Source organism: Ptychodera flava, chromosome 14 (genome assembly GCF_041260155.1).
Source record: "Ptychodera flava strain L36383 chromosome 14, AS_Pfla_20210202, whole genome shotgun sequence".
Classification (NCBI taxonomy): Eukaryota; Metazoa; Hemichordata; class Enteropneusta; family Ptychoderidae; genus Ptychodera; species Ptychodera flava.
Window position 1 is genome coordinate 30,271,726 of NC_091941.1, and position 19,343 is coordinate 30,291,068.

The 19,343-nt window shown below is 39.5% G+C and overlaps 1 protein-coding gene and 2 long non-coding RNA genes across 3 annotated transcripts; all 3 read left to right on the forward strand.

Moving 5' to 3' along the window:
- The first annotated feature begins 6,665 nt into the window (after positions 1 to 6,665).
- Positions 6,666 to 9,376, forward strand: LOC139150688 (uncharacterized). The gene is made up of 3 exons (XR_011556259.1): positions 6,666 to 6,823; positions 8,187 to 8,347; positions 8,811 to 9,376. It is a non-coding gene; the product is annotated as an uncharacterized lncRNA (long non-coding RNA).
- Positions 9,377 to 11,155: 1,779 nt separating this feature from the next.
- On the forward strand, positions 11,156 to 12,791 carry LOC139150689 (uncharacterized). Its single transcript, XR_011556260.1, has 3 exons — positions 11,156 to 11,261; positions 12,069 to 12,224; positions 12,480 to 12,791. It is a non-coding gene; the product is annotated as an uncharacterized lncRNA (long non-coding RNA).
- Positions 12,792 to 13,305: 514 nt separating this feature from the next.
- LOC139150690 (uncharacterized) lies at positions 13,306 to 17,353 on the forward strand. The gene is made up of 4 exons (XM_070723114.1): positions 13,306 to 13,985; positions 14,284 to 14,436; positions 15,852 to 16,013; positions 16,632 to 17,353. Exons 1-4 carry the CDS (start codon positions 13,392 to 13,394, stop codon positions 17,118 to 17,120), a joined length of 1,398 nt encoding a protein of 465 aa, XP_070579215.1. The 5' UTR covers positions 13,306 to 13,391; the 3' UTR covers positions 17,121 to 17,353.
- Positions 17,354 to 19,343: the final 1,990 nt, after the last annotated feature.

The window sequence follows — 19,343 nt, forward strand, 5'->3', positions numbered from 1 at the left end:
ACATATATTTTAATTGACTTAAGTTAAATAACCATTTTGGCATTTAACCACACCAATCCAAACCAAACAGTACAATATTGTTGGATACTGGCTATAGGGTGAGCTTTTACATCTATATTTTGTTGTGACTTTGAACTTGTTGGTTTCGCCTCTTTCAACCGTCAAGAGGCAACAAACGATAATCTAGCAGGGTAAACCAGGATTTGAAGGACTTTACTATTGCTGTATCCATGAACTATACAACTAAATGTATTGATATTTAACTTTTCCAAGTGTGAGTGTTGGGGGGGGGGGGGGTGTCAAAATTTCCGAGTTAGAGAGGGTAACTAAAACTCATCATGGTTGGCTGGGGAGCGGATAACTCGAAATTTCGGAGTGTTTTATATAATTCCTCTGACCCCCAGGCCGTAAATAATGACGGCTCCCTAATATGTGTGTGTCATCTTGACAGCCCGTGTCAAAGAAGGGGAAATAAGATCACTTTCGTCACAATCGCATCCCCTTTAGACGTAATTGCTCATGACAGTCACAACACTTGATAACGCAGTAATCGCATGCCAAGCATGCGTGTGTTAGCGCTCAAAAATCCACAATTTGTTGAGTTTAACATGGCCTCGCTCACGTCTTGAAAGCCGTAGTAGTGCAGCGCTTATAGCCACTTGAAATAGTGACTAAAATGTCATTTGGTCAAAGACCCTTATAAATTGCCCTTTGTCTAACGCAGAAGATACTTCCTAGTTACAGTGACGGTCCGCTCTGTGACTAGTAGCGAGGAACGAGTCAGATGAAAAAGTAAAAGAAAACGAGACCCAAGAACAATTAGTGCGACATTTGTTATAGTATAAAATCCAAATTTTCTTTTTTCACAATAGATGTTTTCAAATGTGGAAGAAACACCTCTCCACAGATGTTTATGTGATTTCAAAACTCGTTGATGATGATGATCAAATGAGGAACTTAATTACCAACTTAGTTTCAAGGGTGGTACTGCAAATATGAGATTTTTGAGAGCGAAGTGTCAAAATCAACTTGCTCATTTAATGATAATAACAAGTCTCTCAAGTTCTACCTGGTCTTGCAAATTGGAGGTTATCAGCACCGATTTCGGTCGGATTGCGACCTGAATGTCGTTGTCCAAAAGTGCCATAAATAAGTCGTGTAGATGCGACGTTCGCATGCGACAGATTCGTAAACTATGATGTTTAAAGGGACAGGGGTCGTGGGAACTCTGCTCAAAAGTTTTCGAGGACCCCTACGACCGATGAAAAAACACTGTATCTACGGTACGTTGGCGATTGACGGAAGTTAAAACATGCTTTTCAACAATGAATATCTTAAATGTTGCATCTATGTTGACGTGCTGATGCATCTAGAAATCATGCATAAAATGCATTGTTTGTAAACAAGAAAGTGGCACACGCGCAGTTCCGAAGACCACCCCCTTGAAAATTGTAAACTACTTGCATGCTGTAACTTCTTCGTGACGACGAGACCTTGTGTGGCCGGGACTCACAGTACTCTACTGTTTAGGACTTCACATAGTAAGTGATAACAGCTAAAACGTACAGCTCCTACAATCTGACTAGCGTCATACCGATGGCAGTCGACTGTAGTGGTGGAGGGACTGTGGACCGGCGGATAACTCTTGTGCTAGAGCTAAAAATAGTTTATATTTCATGATAACAGAGAACTATCTTATCATCAGCAATCAATGGACAGTTTATATAGAAGGGCGTGGAATGTGCGGTTTGTTACAAAATGTTGACACGCTGACCTTTTCAAGGGTTTCCCGATAAGTTTAAGGGGTTCGAGAGTTGAATACGATAGTGGACATTAGGTGAGAACCAGATGAGGAAGGAACAATTATTGTTTCATCTGTTACTCTATTAATACTGCTTACATCAATCTACGTGCCTTCCGCCCAGTTTCATTGGGCTTTCTCGGCAAAAGAAACCCTTCTAATTGTTCCTGTAAGTGAGATTGTTCTGTCAGCTAGTGGGCATTTCGAACCTGAAGAGTTTTACAAACTCATAAAACGACTTCGCTGCTTTGACATTTGGAATGAATGCGATCTATGGACATTGTCACTTGTGTGCTTTACTTCTTGTTCTTTGCCCGTATTTTTCCCTTGCAAATGGTATCTACTGACAAACAGAAATTTCTTTGGGTGTTTCCTGGCAAAGCAACAGAAACTGTGATCACAAAACCAGTAAATTTCCTCATATAGTTCCATTTACTGAAGTTAATTCCCTGCACTTTGGAAAAAAGAAAAAAACTACTGGCGGAGCAAAGGCGCAATTTAGACCCTATCACACACCTGTGTGCACAATATTGCATACAAAGATATCTTTGCAGCACTGTGTTCAGCTGCGTCACAGTTGAGTGCCAATGCCTTTGCTTTTTGAATATTATTTTCAAAATGATCAGTTTTTGTGAAAGTTTCAAGAAAATGGCAATGTAACGAGTATATTTCTTACACTTCTAAATGCAAAGCAATGGTACTGATACTGCACTATCCATGGGTAGTCTCCTACCTTAAGGTAGAATGCGTCTCGGCATATTTTGAATCTCACATTTTTTCAATTCTTTTCTGATCTGTCACTTGTAGGGCTCATTTTGAATGTCTTGGAATAGAAAAAGATCCAGTCTTAATTTTGTGAAAATCGGGAATTGGATTTAATTTTTGTCACAGACATAACACACGGATGGCGCGGTCATTTTGAATGTCAAATATAGGTAATGTAATTTGTTTCACAAGTACTTGTTTTATTAAGTAAACCTGGTAATTACTGTCGATTTAACGTCACAATTGTTTATCATCATTATATTGATATTTACAAAAATATCAGTAAATCAAATTCCCTTGACAAGTAAAACCAGTTTCTATGACTTCCCTATGCACATTGACTCCACTTATCACAAGTATGTCAGAGTGACAACATTTCGGTTGAAAATGCCGCAGCTTTTGTCTCTCAGCTAATCTGACTTGTCAATAAGCCTATCACAGTGGATCTGATTTTACAGAAGAACCATTCTAAAGATGGGTTAAAGCAATGCTCAAACCCCGGAGAGTCACAGTGTCCAAACTTTATGTCGCATTGTACCTGAAAAGTGCCATAAAGGAATGCATATTATCAATATTGGTGTTCTTGTTCTCCTTTCCGTGTTCACTGTTGAAAAGATAATTACGTGGAAACTGTTTCCAAAAACGCCTACACCCAGTTTCAGTGTCCTGGGTGAATGTCTGCATGAAGCAGAAAAAAAGATTGGAGATGATTTCTTTAATCTTGAACAGATTATTACTATAAAGCTTACAAGAAACGCACAGTGAATATATGAGAATCTTTGCTTATACGTAAATACAGCAATGTATAAAGAACCTTCCTGTGTATATTTACCAAACATGTGTGATACTGGATTTACTTCACGTTTTCTCTTAAGGGTCCAAAAATATGCCGTTGAGATACGCCTGATTTGACTGACGTGTATACCCATTGTGACATCTTTTTCCCCATCATAAACCATTATAGCATGTGTTTTCAAGTATGAGTTCATGACGATAGCCAGGTTAACAAACCAATCCCTTCTATCGAATGTTTATTTTTTTGTTTTTGTTATTTTTTTAAATATTTCAATCTTGTCAACAGCGCATAAAGATGGCTCTTACAGACAAGATCATTTATAAAACAACTTCAAAACAATAAATCAAGAGAAAAAATGATAGGACTCAACAAATAAGTGCAGGAAACGTAACACAGAAAACACAGTAAAATAAACATCGACGTGGACATAAACAGCAAAGAGTGTTGACTCCTGGCGTAAATTTGGCGTACTTCCGTGGGTTAAACAGTAGATATTGGCGCGGCATGAATTGCTATGAAGTTTTACTTCCTTGAAAATTACGTAATGTTGTATCTCTATAATTTTGTCAAATTTCAAGCTTTGAATCCTGACACTATACTTCTTTGCAGCCATTGACAAGGTAATAATTCTATGGCTGCAACAGCTAGCGAGAAACGACAAATGATTAATATTGATGTGATGTATTCCATGTGAAATTCTCAAGAAATAAGTTGACGTCAACAAAACGTTGAATTGTGATATGACAATTGTCAAGCGTGTAGTTATTCTTAATCAACTACAATTGTGGAAATAGCTTAAATTTGATTGATAGCAGATATTGCTCTGTAGGCATATTGACTGCCATGACAGTTCCTGAAACCGTGTACTATTCTAAATAACGCTCGTAACAACGAAGGCAATGAACGACCCTACTTCGCTAGCCAACTGTGTCGTCCCTTGCAGGGGACCCTCCCTCGGTTAGGGAACTCTGCTAAGCAAACCCAACCAAGCCGTGGCAATGACCAATTCCAAAGCAACCCTTGCCTTTTCGTTCACATTAGGTTATTGCTCATGGCCGATAGAGACGTCGATAGAGATAGCCATCGAAATATTGCACCAAGGAATCGTTTTATGTCACCTGTGAAAGCTTAAGACAACATTTGTAAAATGAGGTAGTAGAATTAGTACACCACATTTGCTCACAAGCGAGTCTGAGTGCCAGCTTGCGATCAATTTCGATCAGTCGCCAAATTTTCTGTCTCAAAATTTCAAATAATTTCCGAAAGCTGCACTTGCACGACGTATTGAATTGGATTTAAGCTTAAGTTCAATTTTTATACTCTATGTGTGAGACGGTATCTGTACAAGTAACTCAAATTTGCGAAGTATCTGTCATAATCTCTGTAAATGATGTGCATTGAACCCTGTCCTGTCTTTTCTTGTTGGGGAAAGATGTTTTGCAAACACCAGAGATTTCTATAGAATTTTTTTCAAGTTCGGTACGCGTGGAAAACGGTTTGTTTGAGGAATGCCCCAACCATAGTCTGTATCTATCTCTATATCTCTGCGAACGCAGTGTTGATAGTGACCTCGTGACCAGGCATGAGTACTTCCTAAATCAATAGACCTTCAGAAAATGCAGGGGCAACAAGGTTGATACTCAACGTTCCATGTGAAAATTCGCTCGCCCTTGCTGTAGTCCTTCCCAGAAAGTCAGCGGAAGAATGTGTGTTCTTTCACAGATGGCGATTATCGCTAAAAGTAAACGAAAATATGAGCATCGCACAACGCAAGCCCTGAAGAATAACAGGTTCAGAACAAAATGATAATGATCTACAAATGCAACATTAGATGCACATTTGAAAACTAGTGGAGTCATTCTGTGATCGCGTGACTCTTTCGAAAATTCAAAATATCCGCTTAGATGAGAAAAACATTTGTATTCTTTTGAGAGCAAGTTTGCCATAGAAATCTTATCTTTGAAATGCTAATGATTGTCTAGAAATATCAATGTTTTCTAAAAGGGGTTTCCCTTGACGTAATTTACAAAAGTTACTACCCGTTGAGACTATCAATAGGCAATTAAACTGCACGTGCACCATAAGAAATTTGTGTAAGCACTATTTATAACACAGGGTGTGCTGAGGGATTTTCCATACTGACCTAGTTCTAGGAAAATGCGTTTATCTGTACTTTTCTCATCCTCATTAACTTTGATAAAAACTGAAAAAGATTTGTGTCCGAGAATCGTATCTGCAGCAGTTAAATACTCACCTGTCGCTGAGCATATGATTGGTTCGGCTATTTTGTAATGATATATTCCAATATGTTAAGGAGCAATTCATACTTTATACTCTGATATACGAATTACTCAATGGTACTCAAGCTTTCAAAATACACTTCGGATGCCATAAGTATGGCAGGGTGTGTTCTCTCAGAAACATAAGACATCATTTTTGGTTTTCTGCCCAATGTACAATTCTTTCTTTGTTTTGACTCTGTTTTTAGTATTGTGATTTGTACTTAGTCAATGCGTATTTGTACTGTGTGTGACCATTGTTCTATGTGTCGACTTTTAATAAGTAAATTTATAGCCATATGCATGATTTCGGTTTCAGACTGGGATTTCAGATCCCTATGACAAGAATAGCAGCAAGTTCAAGCCGCCCTGTTTTCGTAAAAATCGAGCATTCAACGTTTTCCCACAGGAACTGATACCGGGTCGAAGGTCACATAAAGGTAAAGTGAGGTACGGTAACCAGTAATCGTTATACTTGATCTAAAAAATAACAATTTAGTGTTTCCTTGTGCGAAGTATGCGCATAACTACAATTAATTATGCAAATCGACAAGAACTCGTGACGTAAAAATGGCATGGTGAAAGCGCTATAAAATGAATACATATCCGTTAATGTTGGAATCTCTCACAACGGCCGCATGCAAAGAGCGCACTGTCCTCTCGAATTCGGTCATTGAATTCTGTGCTTATGCGATGACTGTATATCATTGAACGAATTATATGCAATTAATTTGGATTTTAATCGTGTTCCAATGGACATGTAAATGAACATCTAACGACCCGGCTCTGGCTCAGTACGCAGTTCAAAGAGTATTTACTTTGTGGGTTGGGACGGGATTTTTCAATCGAGTAGTACTGTGATAGGAATTGCGGTGAAATACCTTAACGCAAATTTAACGATATGTGATCTGAGAATGCGCGTTAACTAATGACCTGTATCAACATTGAAATGGCCAGGAAACAAATAAAGCTATAAAGCTACTAAGTCGTCAGAACTCCATTCAAAACATTCGTCGGAGGACAGGGGAAGTGAAACATAGGCTCCTATTATTCCCAAATCACCACAGACGTTGATTTGTAATTCGTACTGTATCTTTCACGGAACAAAAGCCATAGTTTTTGATGGAATTTGCATTATTGTTATTCCGTAAAAAGGTTTGTTTTACTTGACGTCTTCCTAAGGTAAGTTGTAAGTTCAAATACAAAGTATTACCGTTGCCATCACAAAGCATCTAGTTCAATATGCAATGTTATTGTTTATATATTAATTCAAGCCTGGTCTAGAATTCAGCTGTCCACAATTACATCGAATATCACACATATCACAGGCTGTATTGTCAGTCTAAATATCAGACGTCTCAACATATAAGGAGAAAAACCTTGTTTTTACAAATACAATAACATTGGAAACAGGGACAAAAGTTGCAGGTACTGGCGCTCTTAGTCTAATTCTCTTAAATCGTTCTTTTAAGGAACAAGGAACAACAGGGAGCCAGGTACATCAACATTTATTCAACATTCAGCGCTCAAAATGGTACTTTCATAAATTGTAGCCGTAGTAACTTCAATTGTCCATATTTATCGTGATTGCACGTCGGCGTAGTTAAGCATTCCCTGCTAGGGAAGTTTATTGACTACATATGATTTCTAGTTAATTTACCTGGAATCGTTGTCAAGTATGTGCGCGCTTTTCTCAGTATTGTATCTAACATTAAATTACATGTTTGCTTTTTGATCACCACAGAAGATTAAAAATGCTTCCGATGTCCACTAGCGATAACGAAAACCCAAACAATGTCTTTCAAACTCGATGTCAGACGATAAAAAATGATATGGACTTGCCAATTCCCTAGTTTTAACATCATATTGATAATTTCCTCTTTGAGTATCAACGGAACAAGAAATAATTTTCTCACATTAGTTTTAATAGAGTGGTCAAACCATACGACTAGAACATCAAAAACTGATTGTTAAAAAGTCACGTGTTCTATAAAAAGAAAGACATACTTGGAAGTTATCGAGAATTCTGTCCAAAAATTATTTCTTTCTCAAAATCACCACAACGACCGTTTCGCTTAAGTACAATGAATTTACATTTTGTCGAAAGAACTAAATAATATGTAATTATAGAGTTAAGCGGCAACCAGTGATTGATTGCACCATAGTTCCGTTTTAAAAGCAATGTCTACATCAGCGCCACTAAAAGAGCTGGGAATATAACTTCCCTATGTAACACGATTGGAACCAATTTGAGATAATTTGATGGGGAAGTAATGTCGATGTTAATCTGCAAATGTAAGATGCTCTGGCTTTCTTTTTAAATTGTACACTTGTTTTTATGAATAATTTGTAATATTGCAACATTCACCTATAGGGCGTCTGACACTTTTGAGAAATTTGAAAAATATGAAGATCAAATTCTCCAAAATTAGTTCCAATCGCGTTATACGCAGAGTCTTGCTTTACCGATGACGCTGTGAATATATCCTGTCTTAATACTGCAATGGTCTCTCAGCTAATCTGATCTGACTTTGCAATATTACAGAAGGACCAATCGAAAGGCACGTGAGAACGATGCTCGTACTTCGGAAGGGAAATATTTGTTTTTGCTAGAGCTCGAGAAACGTTTGTCCAGTTACCATGCAAGAAAGCAGAAGTATCAGTACCAGTGCTCGTTTCCTCCTCCTCTTGCTCACAGTTCCTTTGGTATGTACATGGAGGTTTTCTCTAAAAAGATAAGTGTATCACGCGGAAATGAGTGTGGTCGCCTGCTTTTCCTAAATTACCTTATCCATAAATCCAAATGGTAGTTTTTACTTTGTGATTGACAAGAACTCTCGGTGCGATCGTGCTGACGTCTAGGACAGGTTATGAAGTATACCGAGGTATAAAAACGACGTTTGGTTTTGTCTCTCAATGTTTTTCGCATACGCAGTCGTACACGGACCACAAAATCATGTGTTTAATTTTCACAGGAAGTCCAGCGTTCTCGCACAACGACAAACATTAGTCCTATATGAAATATATTTTTGACAGATCGACTGAGCAACAAACTTGGCTCACAAATGAGCTCGAACTTGGGGAAGGGTATAACTGATATTACATAACTTACTGAGTCTAATTTTATCTCATATCCTACGAACCAATACCATCACATTTTTCTTGTCAGGTCTCATCGATCAAAAGCGAGGTGCTGAATTCTACAAAATGTGACCCTGCCTGTCGATCGTGCTACGGAGAATCAGCCGAACAGTGTCTCGAATGTAAATATTTCCTCTACAGGTACACATGTCTGAATGTATGCCCTAAAAACACTTTCTCTATCGAAACTGGAAACATGACGGCTAACATTTCCACGTCACTTGTTGACTACAACGATACGAATCCGAAAGATTCAGGTGTGCGGAGTCCGTTCATGTGTCGCGAGTGTCACCCGGAATGCTTCAACGGTTGTACGGGTCCATCCGAACGAGACTGCGTTGGTTATTGTGAGCACCTGAGAACTGTGAACGGCACATGCGTGGAATCATGCCCGGTCGACACCTTTCAGAGTGAGGGGAAGTGTCTGCCTTGTCACGTAGAGTGCGACGGGTGCCATGGAAACACATCTACGGAATGCGTCACGTGTCGGAATGTCATGTACAACGGTCAGTGTTTTAATTCATGTCCTGGAAACACAACTGTAACATACGACAACTTGTGCGAACATGCACCCATGGAAGATGAAGATAACAATTCCGAGTAAGTTTCCGGCTGAACGCAGACTTGGTTCAAGTCTGTAATTTGTGAATGTTTGAATGGGATGAACGCGGTGATTTGTGTTCTGTTTTCATGTGAAACGCTTGAAAGGGGTGAACGCTATACAGGAGAGTTTCTCCTGGAATCACAGACTAGTCAGTGAACCGGCAGAAACTAACTCACTACTGCGCAGACTCTTAGGTAGCGCGTTCAATTGCTAGGTAAACCTGACCTGGGCTGCCAAATTCCAAATAGGATTGTGTGAAATAGGGGCGACACAAGAGAAACTATAACAAATGATTTTAGTTTTCAAAAATTCACCGACTTCAATTGAACCAAGTCTCGGCTGAGTGGGCGACGGCCCCGAAACATCAACGGTTTTGCGACTTGTGACTTGCCAATCTCAGAAACTGTATCGCACGTGATATCTATATCGCTATAAGCACACCTACAAATTACCCCTGACGTAGTCTTGGCGAGTGATGTTATCAGCATACTATTCCTACTAATTTTAGTTCTTATTTTCCGTCACCAGTTCTCACGAGAAAATGCTTACGAGTTCTAATTGTGCTAGTCAAGGGTATTTCTTCGCAAAAGGACCGTCCCTCTGAACAGAAAAAAAAAATAAAAAGAAAAACTTCTCTAACCAAGCCGGGCGGACTGGGCGTTTGCGAGTTGACGTGTTTTAGTCATTTCATTTCAATGCATAACAGGTATTTGCTGATAGCCTACAAATACATGAAATACGATTGGTTTCCGCTTCACAGATTATTTCAACATTTATTGTGTATCCTTGTCACAAAGAGAGTTAGTCTTCCCTTTTCAGCTCACATGTTCACGCACGTGACAATAACAAAATTGACAAAATTTCCATGTACTTTGAAGATTAACAATTAGGTATTTAAGATGGTGCTGTACTTTTTCAATGCAAGTTATTCAAAGGAATATTTTTCATCAAAGTTGACAAGGAAACCACTCACACTATATATTTTCAAAAAGCAGAGAATCTAAAGTTCAGTATGGTAGCAATAATTTACTCGAAAGATGAAAGGGTGTATATTTGGGGTAGAAAACCTCAATTTTGTATTAATGATAGAAGAAATTTAAGTCAAAAACTTAATACCATTTATTATACACCTACTGCCGTAACCTATGGGAGTTTGACCGTCCAATAACTTTCCGTATTTTGTATAGTACGCGGAGTCCCGAATACGGGAGACGCGCGACGCGCCTGTTTGACCTTTGACCTAGCGATTATCGGATGTAAACAAACTATTTTACGGTGAGTTATAGACATAATAACAACTTCCACCAAAATGTATTCGTAGTAGAAGGCTTAAAACACGCTTAACACAAAACTGAGTCTAAATGCAATTGATTTTTGTTTTAAAAAACTAATTAAATTGAAAACATTCAGCGAAGTTTGCTTGTGCTGCACTGAAAATTAATTGGCTTCGTGCCAACGGAGCAGTAATCGCGCGCGTTCCACTCATATCGCGCTTGCCGCATCCCTCAAAATTTACCATAGAACTAGTTTATACGGACGATTAAATAATAATAGGGTTATACACAAAAAACGGCCCTGTATGGACGAGGGCTCAGTGAGTGACGTATTGGACGAGCCGAAGGCGAGTCCAATACGTAAGGTGTGGGGACAGGTTTGTGAATATTAAATCCTTTGTTATTAGTATTAGGCCCTACTATACCTTTTTCGTCAAAATCAAGAAACCGAGGTCTCACAAATGGCTCGTATATACATCTGCTTTGCAGAAATACTGGTTACATTCACAACATTACCTTTATCGTGATTGTAGTAATCCTCCTTGTTGTTATTGTCATACTGCTTCTATCAAATTCTTGTGTGCGAAGAATTTTACACAAGGTAAGATGTTCAGACTCATAATTACTCAACGGTACCTAACACCAACGATTCAACTTCTCTCACCCTCGGATAACAAAGCCTGATGAACATCACTGCTAATTACCATTGATAGTCCTGTTTGATTCGGTGAATCTGATATAAGATGTAGAGTTTGAAAAAAGAACTTGCGTCCAAAAAGCCAAGTTAAGGAGAATAACTGGGAACTATTAGGCACTTTTGTTAGTTAATTGTAAACACTCATAAACACATGTGACTGAAAAGGAATTATTAAGTAGGATTTTCATCCAGTCCCCTACTAGTAATAGAACAACATCCTGAATTATCATGAAATTACCGAACACAAATGTGAGTCGGTTGTTATTGCAAAAACAGTCACTTTTCGTTTTCTCATCCAGACATTTTACATGTTTGATTTCCCTTTTCTACAAATTCGGAGGAATGTCTGTGAAGCTTTAGTGCTAAACATCACTGTTAACTGATCTTACGACTGCCACGATGCCATTATTTTCGCTGGTTAACATCAATCTAATGGTCGAATTCGTATAATATCGAATTCATATAATAATTGATCGGATGATCAGTAAATGACGCAATCTCGTGACATTCAGGAGATCACGTTCTTGTGTCAGATGCTATCCAATGTCAACTGTTAAGTCATAAATTCATATTTTGTCGTATCAAGTTTTGAAGAGTACAGCAATGTAAGGGTACAATCTCTTTAATTTCGGAAATATTCAAACAGACGCGATTATATAAGAGCGTTATTTAAAAGATTGTATTTTTTTTTCTCATTGCTTGCCGAATCAGAAATACTTACAGGTGAGATCGTGGTTTGGTAATCGCCGTAGTATGTACGCCATAGAAAACAATGCGACAGGATTTTCAAATGGCTCGTGTGAACATCGTGCTGTAGAAGAAATCGTACACGGAGAATTTTCTATGCCTATGGATTCTGAAATCAAGGTATGCAACGTTACAAAAATCACAAACTGACTCATTTACTGAGTGCCAAACCACTTACAGCACTGGATAAGGTCTGTACCAGCACAGATACATGATCAACATATAACACAGCATGATAATTACCTTCGGTCTGATATGAGCAAAATTTACAAAACACACCTGCACATACACACAGAAAACAACATTTGCATATCATCCTGTGAGGGATACTTTGAAACTATCCGACTTTACCTTCACTTGTTTTATTTCGAATAGAAAACGGACCGTGCAGATCGAGGCCAACCTGCTCGGCTTGGTAATGACAATGAACTTCGTGGCCAGGGCGAATCTCTAACGTCACCTTTGTTTGCTGGGAACAGTAACGACGTAACCTTGAGACTTGACCCTTCTTTGGACTTGAACGTCAATGCTGTAAACCTTCGAGTGACGTCAGTGTCTCAATACCGGGAGGCACGCTGCGCATCGTCTATGTTCGGCGACTCTTGGCAAGATGACGGTTACTCTGACTGTTTCTCGAATGCGGGATACGTAGAAGAATCGTCGTGTAGCAATATCACAGGCATACAAAGTAGACGCAGTGGGAGTGAGCTTGGTGAAAGCGATGCGGCTATGGCGTTTTCAGGTACATTTAGTCATGAAGCACGACAAGTGGACGGCAGTACTGTCTCGTATCTCCGCAATAGCAGCAATAGCGGACAGAAAATGCCTCGACCTGTTTCCATGAATCATATGTCGCTTGACAGCGGTTTTGGTTCTAGGCCGTGCAGCGTTACTGAGATTATGGGCGGGGGTTCCCGTAATAAAGACAAAATTACTGGAGTTGTCTTAGATCTCGACGCTCCACTTGAGGCAACGGACTCTGAGCTCCCGCAAACGACCCGCACTGCAGATTCGTCTCTCGGACAAGCAAATGTAGAGAAAAACATTGCTACGTGTACAACTAGTGCACAGGCTGACAATGAGAAAAAGTTCGAAGAAGTTGCCAATACAAAGGACGATGCAAAAGCTGCTCAGTTTGTGAACCAGAACAATTTAAATGCAGCACCCTTTCACAATGAACGAAGCAATGATCATTTGATGGTGAAATTTTCTAAACCTGAGTGTTTCACTGTCAACAGTGATGAAGAAAAGGCCGCTTATCATCAATGGAAACTGTTTGAGAAAGGCATGCGGCAAGAACTCGGCAGAGGTACAGTTATCGGTCAATGTTTCCAGAAGGACAATTTCGTTATTGGTGTGTTTAACAAGAGAGGTGGTCATCTACAACACAGCAAACTTAAAGTAAATCTGTTCATTCCCCCAAATGCAATACCCGACGACGAGAGGCGAGAAATCTATTTGTACATCACTCAAGAAGACAACGACGACGATGGCATGACACTTTCACCTACCGTGTACTGTGGTCCGCTTCCATACAGATTCAACAGGCATCTCCTCCTAACATTTCCCCATTATGCAACCAGAATGGAGGACTGGGATGTGGAAATGAAGATCAAACCGACAAACGACCCCAGTAACAGCGATGAGCTGCGTCATGAGTGCTGGAAACCCATGCATGGTGACGTGGAGTCTAAAACACACGTTGAAGGGGATCGTTGCTACGTGTATATCAATCACTTCACGGGCTTCAAATTAACGGGACGTCCGCTGTCGCCGACGCCTATGATTGAAATGCTTGTTCTCGTATTTTTGCAGTCTTTGACTTCAGTCAACGTGAATGTAAGGGTATACATACTTCATAACCATGATTCTCTTAAAGAGGTAAGACGTTTTTTTTTGAAAAGTTGCTTGTTCCTGTTACGTCTCCGTCGTTTTATTCACATACTAACTACGGATAAATTATCTGCAGAATCAAGTTTATGTCCCTTAGGAAATCTTGCAAACTATAAGCAAACATTCAATACTTAGTCCGGTGAATGTGTGAGGAACCGGGGTCAAACCATCAGAAGAAACGATGTTGATCTATGATATTTAATAATAATTATTATGGATAATTAACAGCCAGTCAAACTGATTGCCAGTATAAAGAAGATAAATGCAATTATTCTTTGTCTTTCAGCAAATACTGAATGATGAGATGAGGACATGGCATAGCAGACCTACACAGGGACCGCCGCAAATATTGCATATTCTATACGCCAGCGAATCCACGATGACCATAGCCGCAAAAGTCACGTCAAGGGGTATTTGTTCAGTTCACCCGGACAAGCATGTAAGTTTGAAGCGACAAATTTTCAGTCTCTGAACCTCATTAGAATACGGAGGTACTCGGCATAATTTCAGAATTAGGATACGCGGAAATGTACCAGTTTAAATATACCACTTTCAACTTAAAATTTAAAATTTAAAAGGGAAGTGAATTAAAAGTGGTTGCAACAACCTCGTTTGCTCCTAGCCTCCCGTTGACAAAATCTTCCTATTTCATTCACGAACACATTACTTTTCCCACATTACTTTTTCCTCTCAGTCGGCATAAGCCTCAAAACAACCTGAATCTTATTCCAGAAAGACTATCTAAGGCCTGGAATATATCGGTCACACAGCCTCACTTATACCACAGACAAATAGAGAGACTGTCCTCTACTTGTCTGTACTTATACCTGAAAATTCTATATTGTCGAATAAATTATTACAGTACAAGCTATCTTCAAGTGACTGAAGATGTTGTTCCCAACCAACTGGTATTGCATTTTTCCGCTGAGCTCTAAGGAGTTCGACTATAACTCGTATAGGATAAAGAAAAATAGAAATTCTTCCATACCGATTTCCTTTCGATGCATTTCTTCACACGAGTGAGCTATTTTCGTATCGATATCTGTCTGTGTGTATGTCTGAGATATATCAAGAACTCCTCATTAGATCAGAATCAAATAAGGCACACTGATTGTGCTAGAGAATGGCAAGAATTCATAAGCTTTTTTGTGGGTGTGGCTTGCGCAATTTACAATAATTTGCATAGTTAATGATTTCACAAAAATGGATATTGATCAAGAACAGTCTCTCAAAATTTGAGGAGACTAGCGCTCAAATTTTGACCAAACAAGGTTAAAACAGAGTATTTTCAGATCTGTCTCGAATTTGCTTGCCATATGTACCTGACTGCCACTTTCTGACATAGCGAGAGGGTCAGAAAATACCAATAACCTGATTTCTGATCGACGCATCATTTCTCAATGGCCCAGGCTTCTCATGTCACTCGACCAGGGGTATAAATCAAGGTCATTTTGATGCTTGACCTATCGACCTCCCCAAAATCGGTGAGAAAATTTGGGAATCAAGAAGCTGTAATGAAGAAAACTGAAGTCATTTGAACGTCTGTGGGCCGTTTTGTGTTATTCACAGCCACTTTTACAATCGCAGGAGACAACACAGTGATCGCGCATTGTCGTAAACATTGTGTGAAAGAAGTACAACTGCGCGAATTTGGTATAGATTTGCCAGTGCAGTCAGATATTTATGAAAGCATACAATGATGACAAAAATATAATAGTTTTATCAAAAATGTTCATATTTATAAATTTATTAACAAAACAGTAATTTAAACATTGATTATGACTAGCGATGACCTGTGACCCTGTGACTAATAGCCATGGTAACAAGAATGTTTCTTTACTATTCATTTCCCAGGAGTGTGTCGCTATCGCCACAGGGGTAAATCGGTACGTCTTTCGGACGTTCATCATGAAGCCTAACCCTGAAGAAAATCAGACACTTGACTTTGACATTGAATTGATATGGAACGGTGACAATCGACTGCTCATACCCATATCAGAAGGCATCGGCGCACAGGTAATAGCTTTTGCCATACACTCTATTGCCGTTTTACCTCACCACATTGGCTTACGTCCTTTCTTTCGTGGGCGAGGGTCCTGGTATGTGATCGCCCGAACAAATTCAGCATATAATTTTCGGTAAGGCCTAATTCACGTGCCGCGTGCCAAATTTCACGATTCACGATCTGCAGTTGAAGCTGAAACATATGCATTTCCACACGAATTTACTTTATCGATTTGTCTACACTGATAAATCACCATTAGGGCTTCAGGGTAGAGGAATCGATTGAGTAAATTGGAGTGAATATGCATCTGTTTCAAGCTTAAACTGCAGAACGTGAATCGTGAAATTCGGCACGTGGCAAGCGGCACATGGCCTATGGCGCGTGAATTAGGCTTACCCTAAATTTTCTTGGGTTTTTGAGTAGAAACGGAAAGGAAAGTGTTGGTTCATGTCAATTGCAGGCGATGGAGCGGCATTGCACGATTCTTCCGGTAGAAATCTCTATACTCAAGTTATTCGACATACCAATCCAGTGGATAAGGTCGATAAATGACGACTCTCGTGTTAATTCTGTTTGCCTTGGCGGGGTTTAGTAGTATGTATACGATTCTCTTCTTTGTTTCGACATAGGAACCCCAGGCAGCTGCTCTGGATCCCGTGCAAATCACCATGAAAGCTTGCCGAGAAGAATTTTCAAGGTTACCAATAAACAGGCAGGTGATACCGGATCATGCATTTGGTGACTTATGCATATACCTCGACCAAACCATGGATCCGAGCCCGTCACCTGACTACAGACATCTTGCTGAGAGGATGGGGATACCGCCAAACATCATTCAGTGGATTGCGTTGCAAAAAGGTGGTTATACCTCTAAAGTGCTGAGCTGGTGGGAGGAAAAAACAAAGAGGGAACATCCACGCGAAAGTCGGTACGACTCTCTCAAAAAGTTAGAAGCACTGTTACAAGATATAGGGCACAATGGAGCTGTGCAAGTCGTCAGAAAATTAACTAGAGATAGTGGCATATCAGTTGGCGCTAGGTCATTAGCATCGTCACTAAGCGGCTCCAACGCGAGTAAATCAAAACTCCAACCCTATGGAACAGAATTGGTTGTCTGATATCTTCGTCAATCTCAGGTCATACAACGCATTCAAAACAAAGGTCAGATAGTTTCACCCTTACATGGTGCTCTTAGTTCCCATGTTTTTACGTCGGAGCTAATGAAAATGTTGTCTGTTTACAATCTGAAAAAAAACGCTGACCAAATTCATTCGGACGTTGTGTAGTTCCTCACTGTAGGAACCAGCCTATCTCTCACAGGCAAATGTAATTGGCATCCACTTATATCAGACATCGTTTGAATGTGTATATGTATATATTATATTATTATACTTCTTCTGTCTGATGATGATAAGTAACAGATATCATGGCTTTGTACTTGAAGTAATTTTGTGTTAATATATATATATATATATATATATATATATATATATATATATATATATATATATATTACCTAAATTTGATGGAAGAATATGGATTTTGATGAAAACATTTACAATATGAACTGATGGTACCGCGGCAGTATACTCAGTATACATATTTACGGAACTTTATTTACTATCGAGTAAGTATTAATTTGCATATTCAATGAACCCTCACTGATACGCTTTGCAAAAAAAGCTTTCTTTGAACATTTGCAAAGATATAAAATAATTATTCTCGCTTCTTCTCTGTATATAGCTCCTGTGGTTTGCACAAGCGTGTGCATTGTATTATACACAATATCTATACAGTGAAATATATATTAAAATCTATACCAACAAACCATAAACAGAATACACGGCACGAGATATCCTATGATCTATAGAGAATACATAACGTATGGTGTCATTCCCGAGGAGTTTTTGGCTGAATAAGAAACGTGTGCCGTTGGTACAACATGCTCCAATATGCCCTGAAAAAGACAAAAAAAACCCATCTCATGAACTTAGAAATATATTTAACGACGTCAGATAAGTTTATTATTCACCCAAGGGACATATTTAAGGATAACATAATAACTCATCAAGAAAGCGATGTGTGGCTAGCCGGCCCACACATGAACTATTCGGACCAGCAACTGAATTTCGCTGTATGGTGTAGCGCCTTTTGCTTTGGTATTACCTTCACCCATCACCTCGACGAGAAATTTTCACCGCAAATGAGATCTTTCTGTCGTTTTCACGTATACTTTGTGCGACAGATCTTTCACAAAGTGGAAGTTGCTTTCCCGGGAGATGAAGTTTCTGACAGTCTGTTTAATCCCATGAAATATAAACTTCTCTGTAGTAAATTTGGCACACCCAGAGCGTCTGACTTTCGTAAATATCGTAAAGGACAAAATGCACGTCTCTGCTTTGGCTATGAATACACAAAATGTGATCCCCTTTCACAACCCGGGCCCGCCGCCCTACACCTGGTCATCACTTTTTCCTGTTCCCCGATAATGTTCACTACACACCATTTTCGGAAAGAAAAGACAGACGATGCCCGATAAAGATAGAGTAAAATAATATTTCTTCCGAAATGATGGATTTCATTCCTGAGAAGGGACAGGGCCCCAACACAGCCCCCACCCCCTCCCCCGGCCCGGGCACAGCCCGGAAAGAAAAGACAAACGATGCCCGATAAAGATAGAGTAAAATAATATTTCTTCCTACAGTGTCTGGTTCAATTTTTACGATTGACCAATGCGCATCCTCCAAATTCGTGTCTTCAGCATGTGCCGTGGTTATAACACAGCTCTTGGTCTGCAGATATAATGATGCGTGATGACCAGCATCCTCTGATGACGGTGACGTGCCAGACGTGCCACGGCGCGCGGCGTAGCTGTGCGTTACAAGGCAGCATGAAAAGAAATAGCAGACTGTGAGGGCGGTGTCTATAATCTCGCAAAAAATTGGCAACCCTTCGCCACCCGAAACGTCTGCGCATTTTAGTCTCTGCTTTGCAAGAGTTTTATTTCCCGCTGGTCGGTTAGTATTTTACTGTATTTGTTTTAACTTTGCAGTCTTTCTTTTAACGAGTATTGTATTTCCCGCTAGTCGGCCAATTTTTTACAGTATTCATTTACACTTGCTGCAGTTTTATCCCTCTTTTGAGGTAGTTTGTAATGTCTATAATCTAGTCTGGTTACCTGACCCATTTCTACCGCTGGCTACGCTGCTAACGAAAATGGACAGGTATGGGCTATTGTAAGCGCTTTAGCATGGCTATTATCGGTTAATAGTACGAGTGCAGTGATTGCGGGATTTATTTCCGACTTAGAAATACCTTCGAATTTATGTTTCGCATGCCCA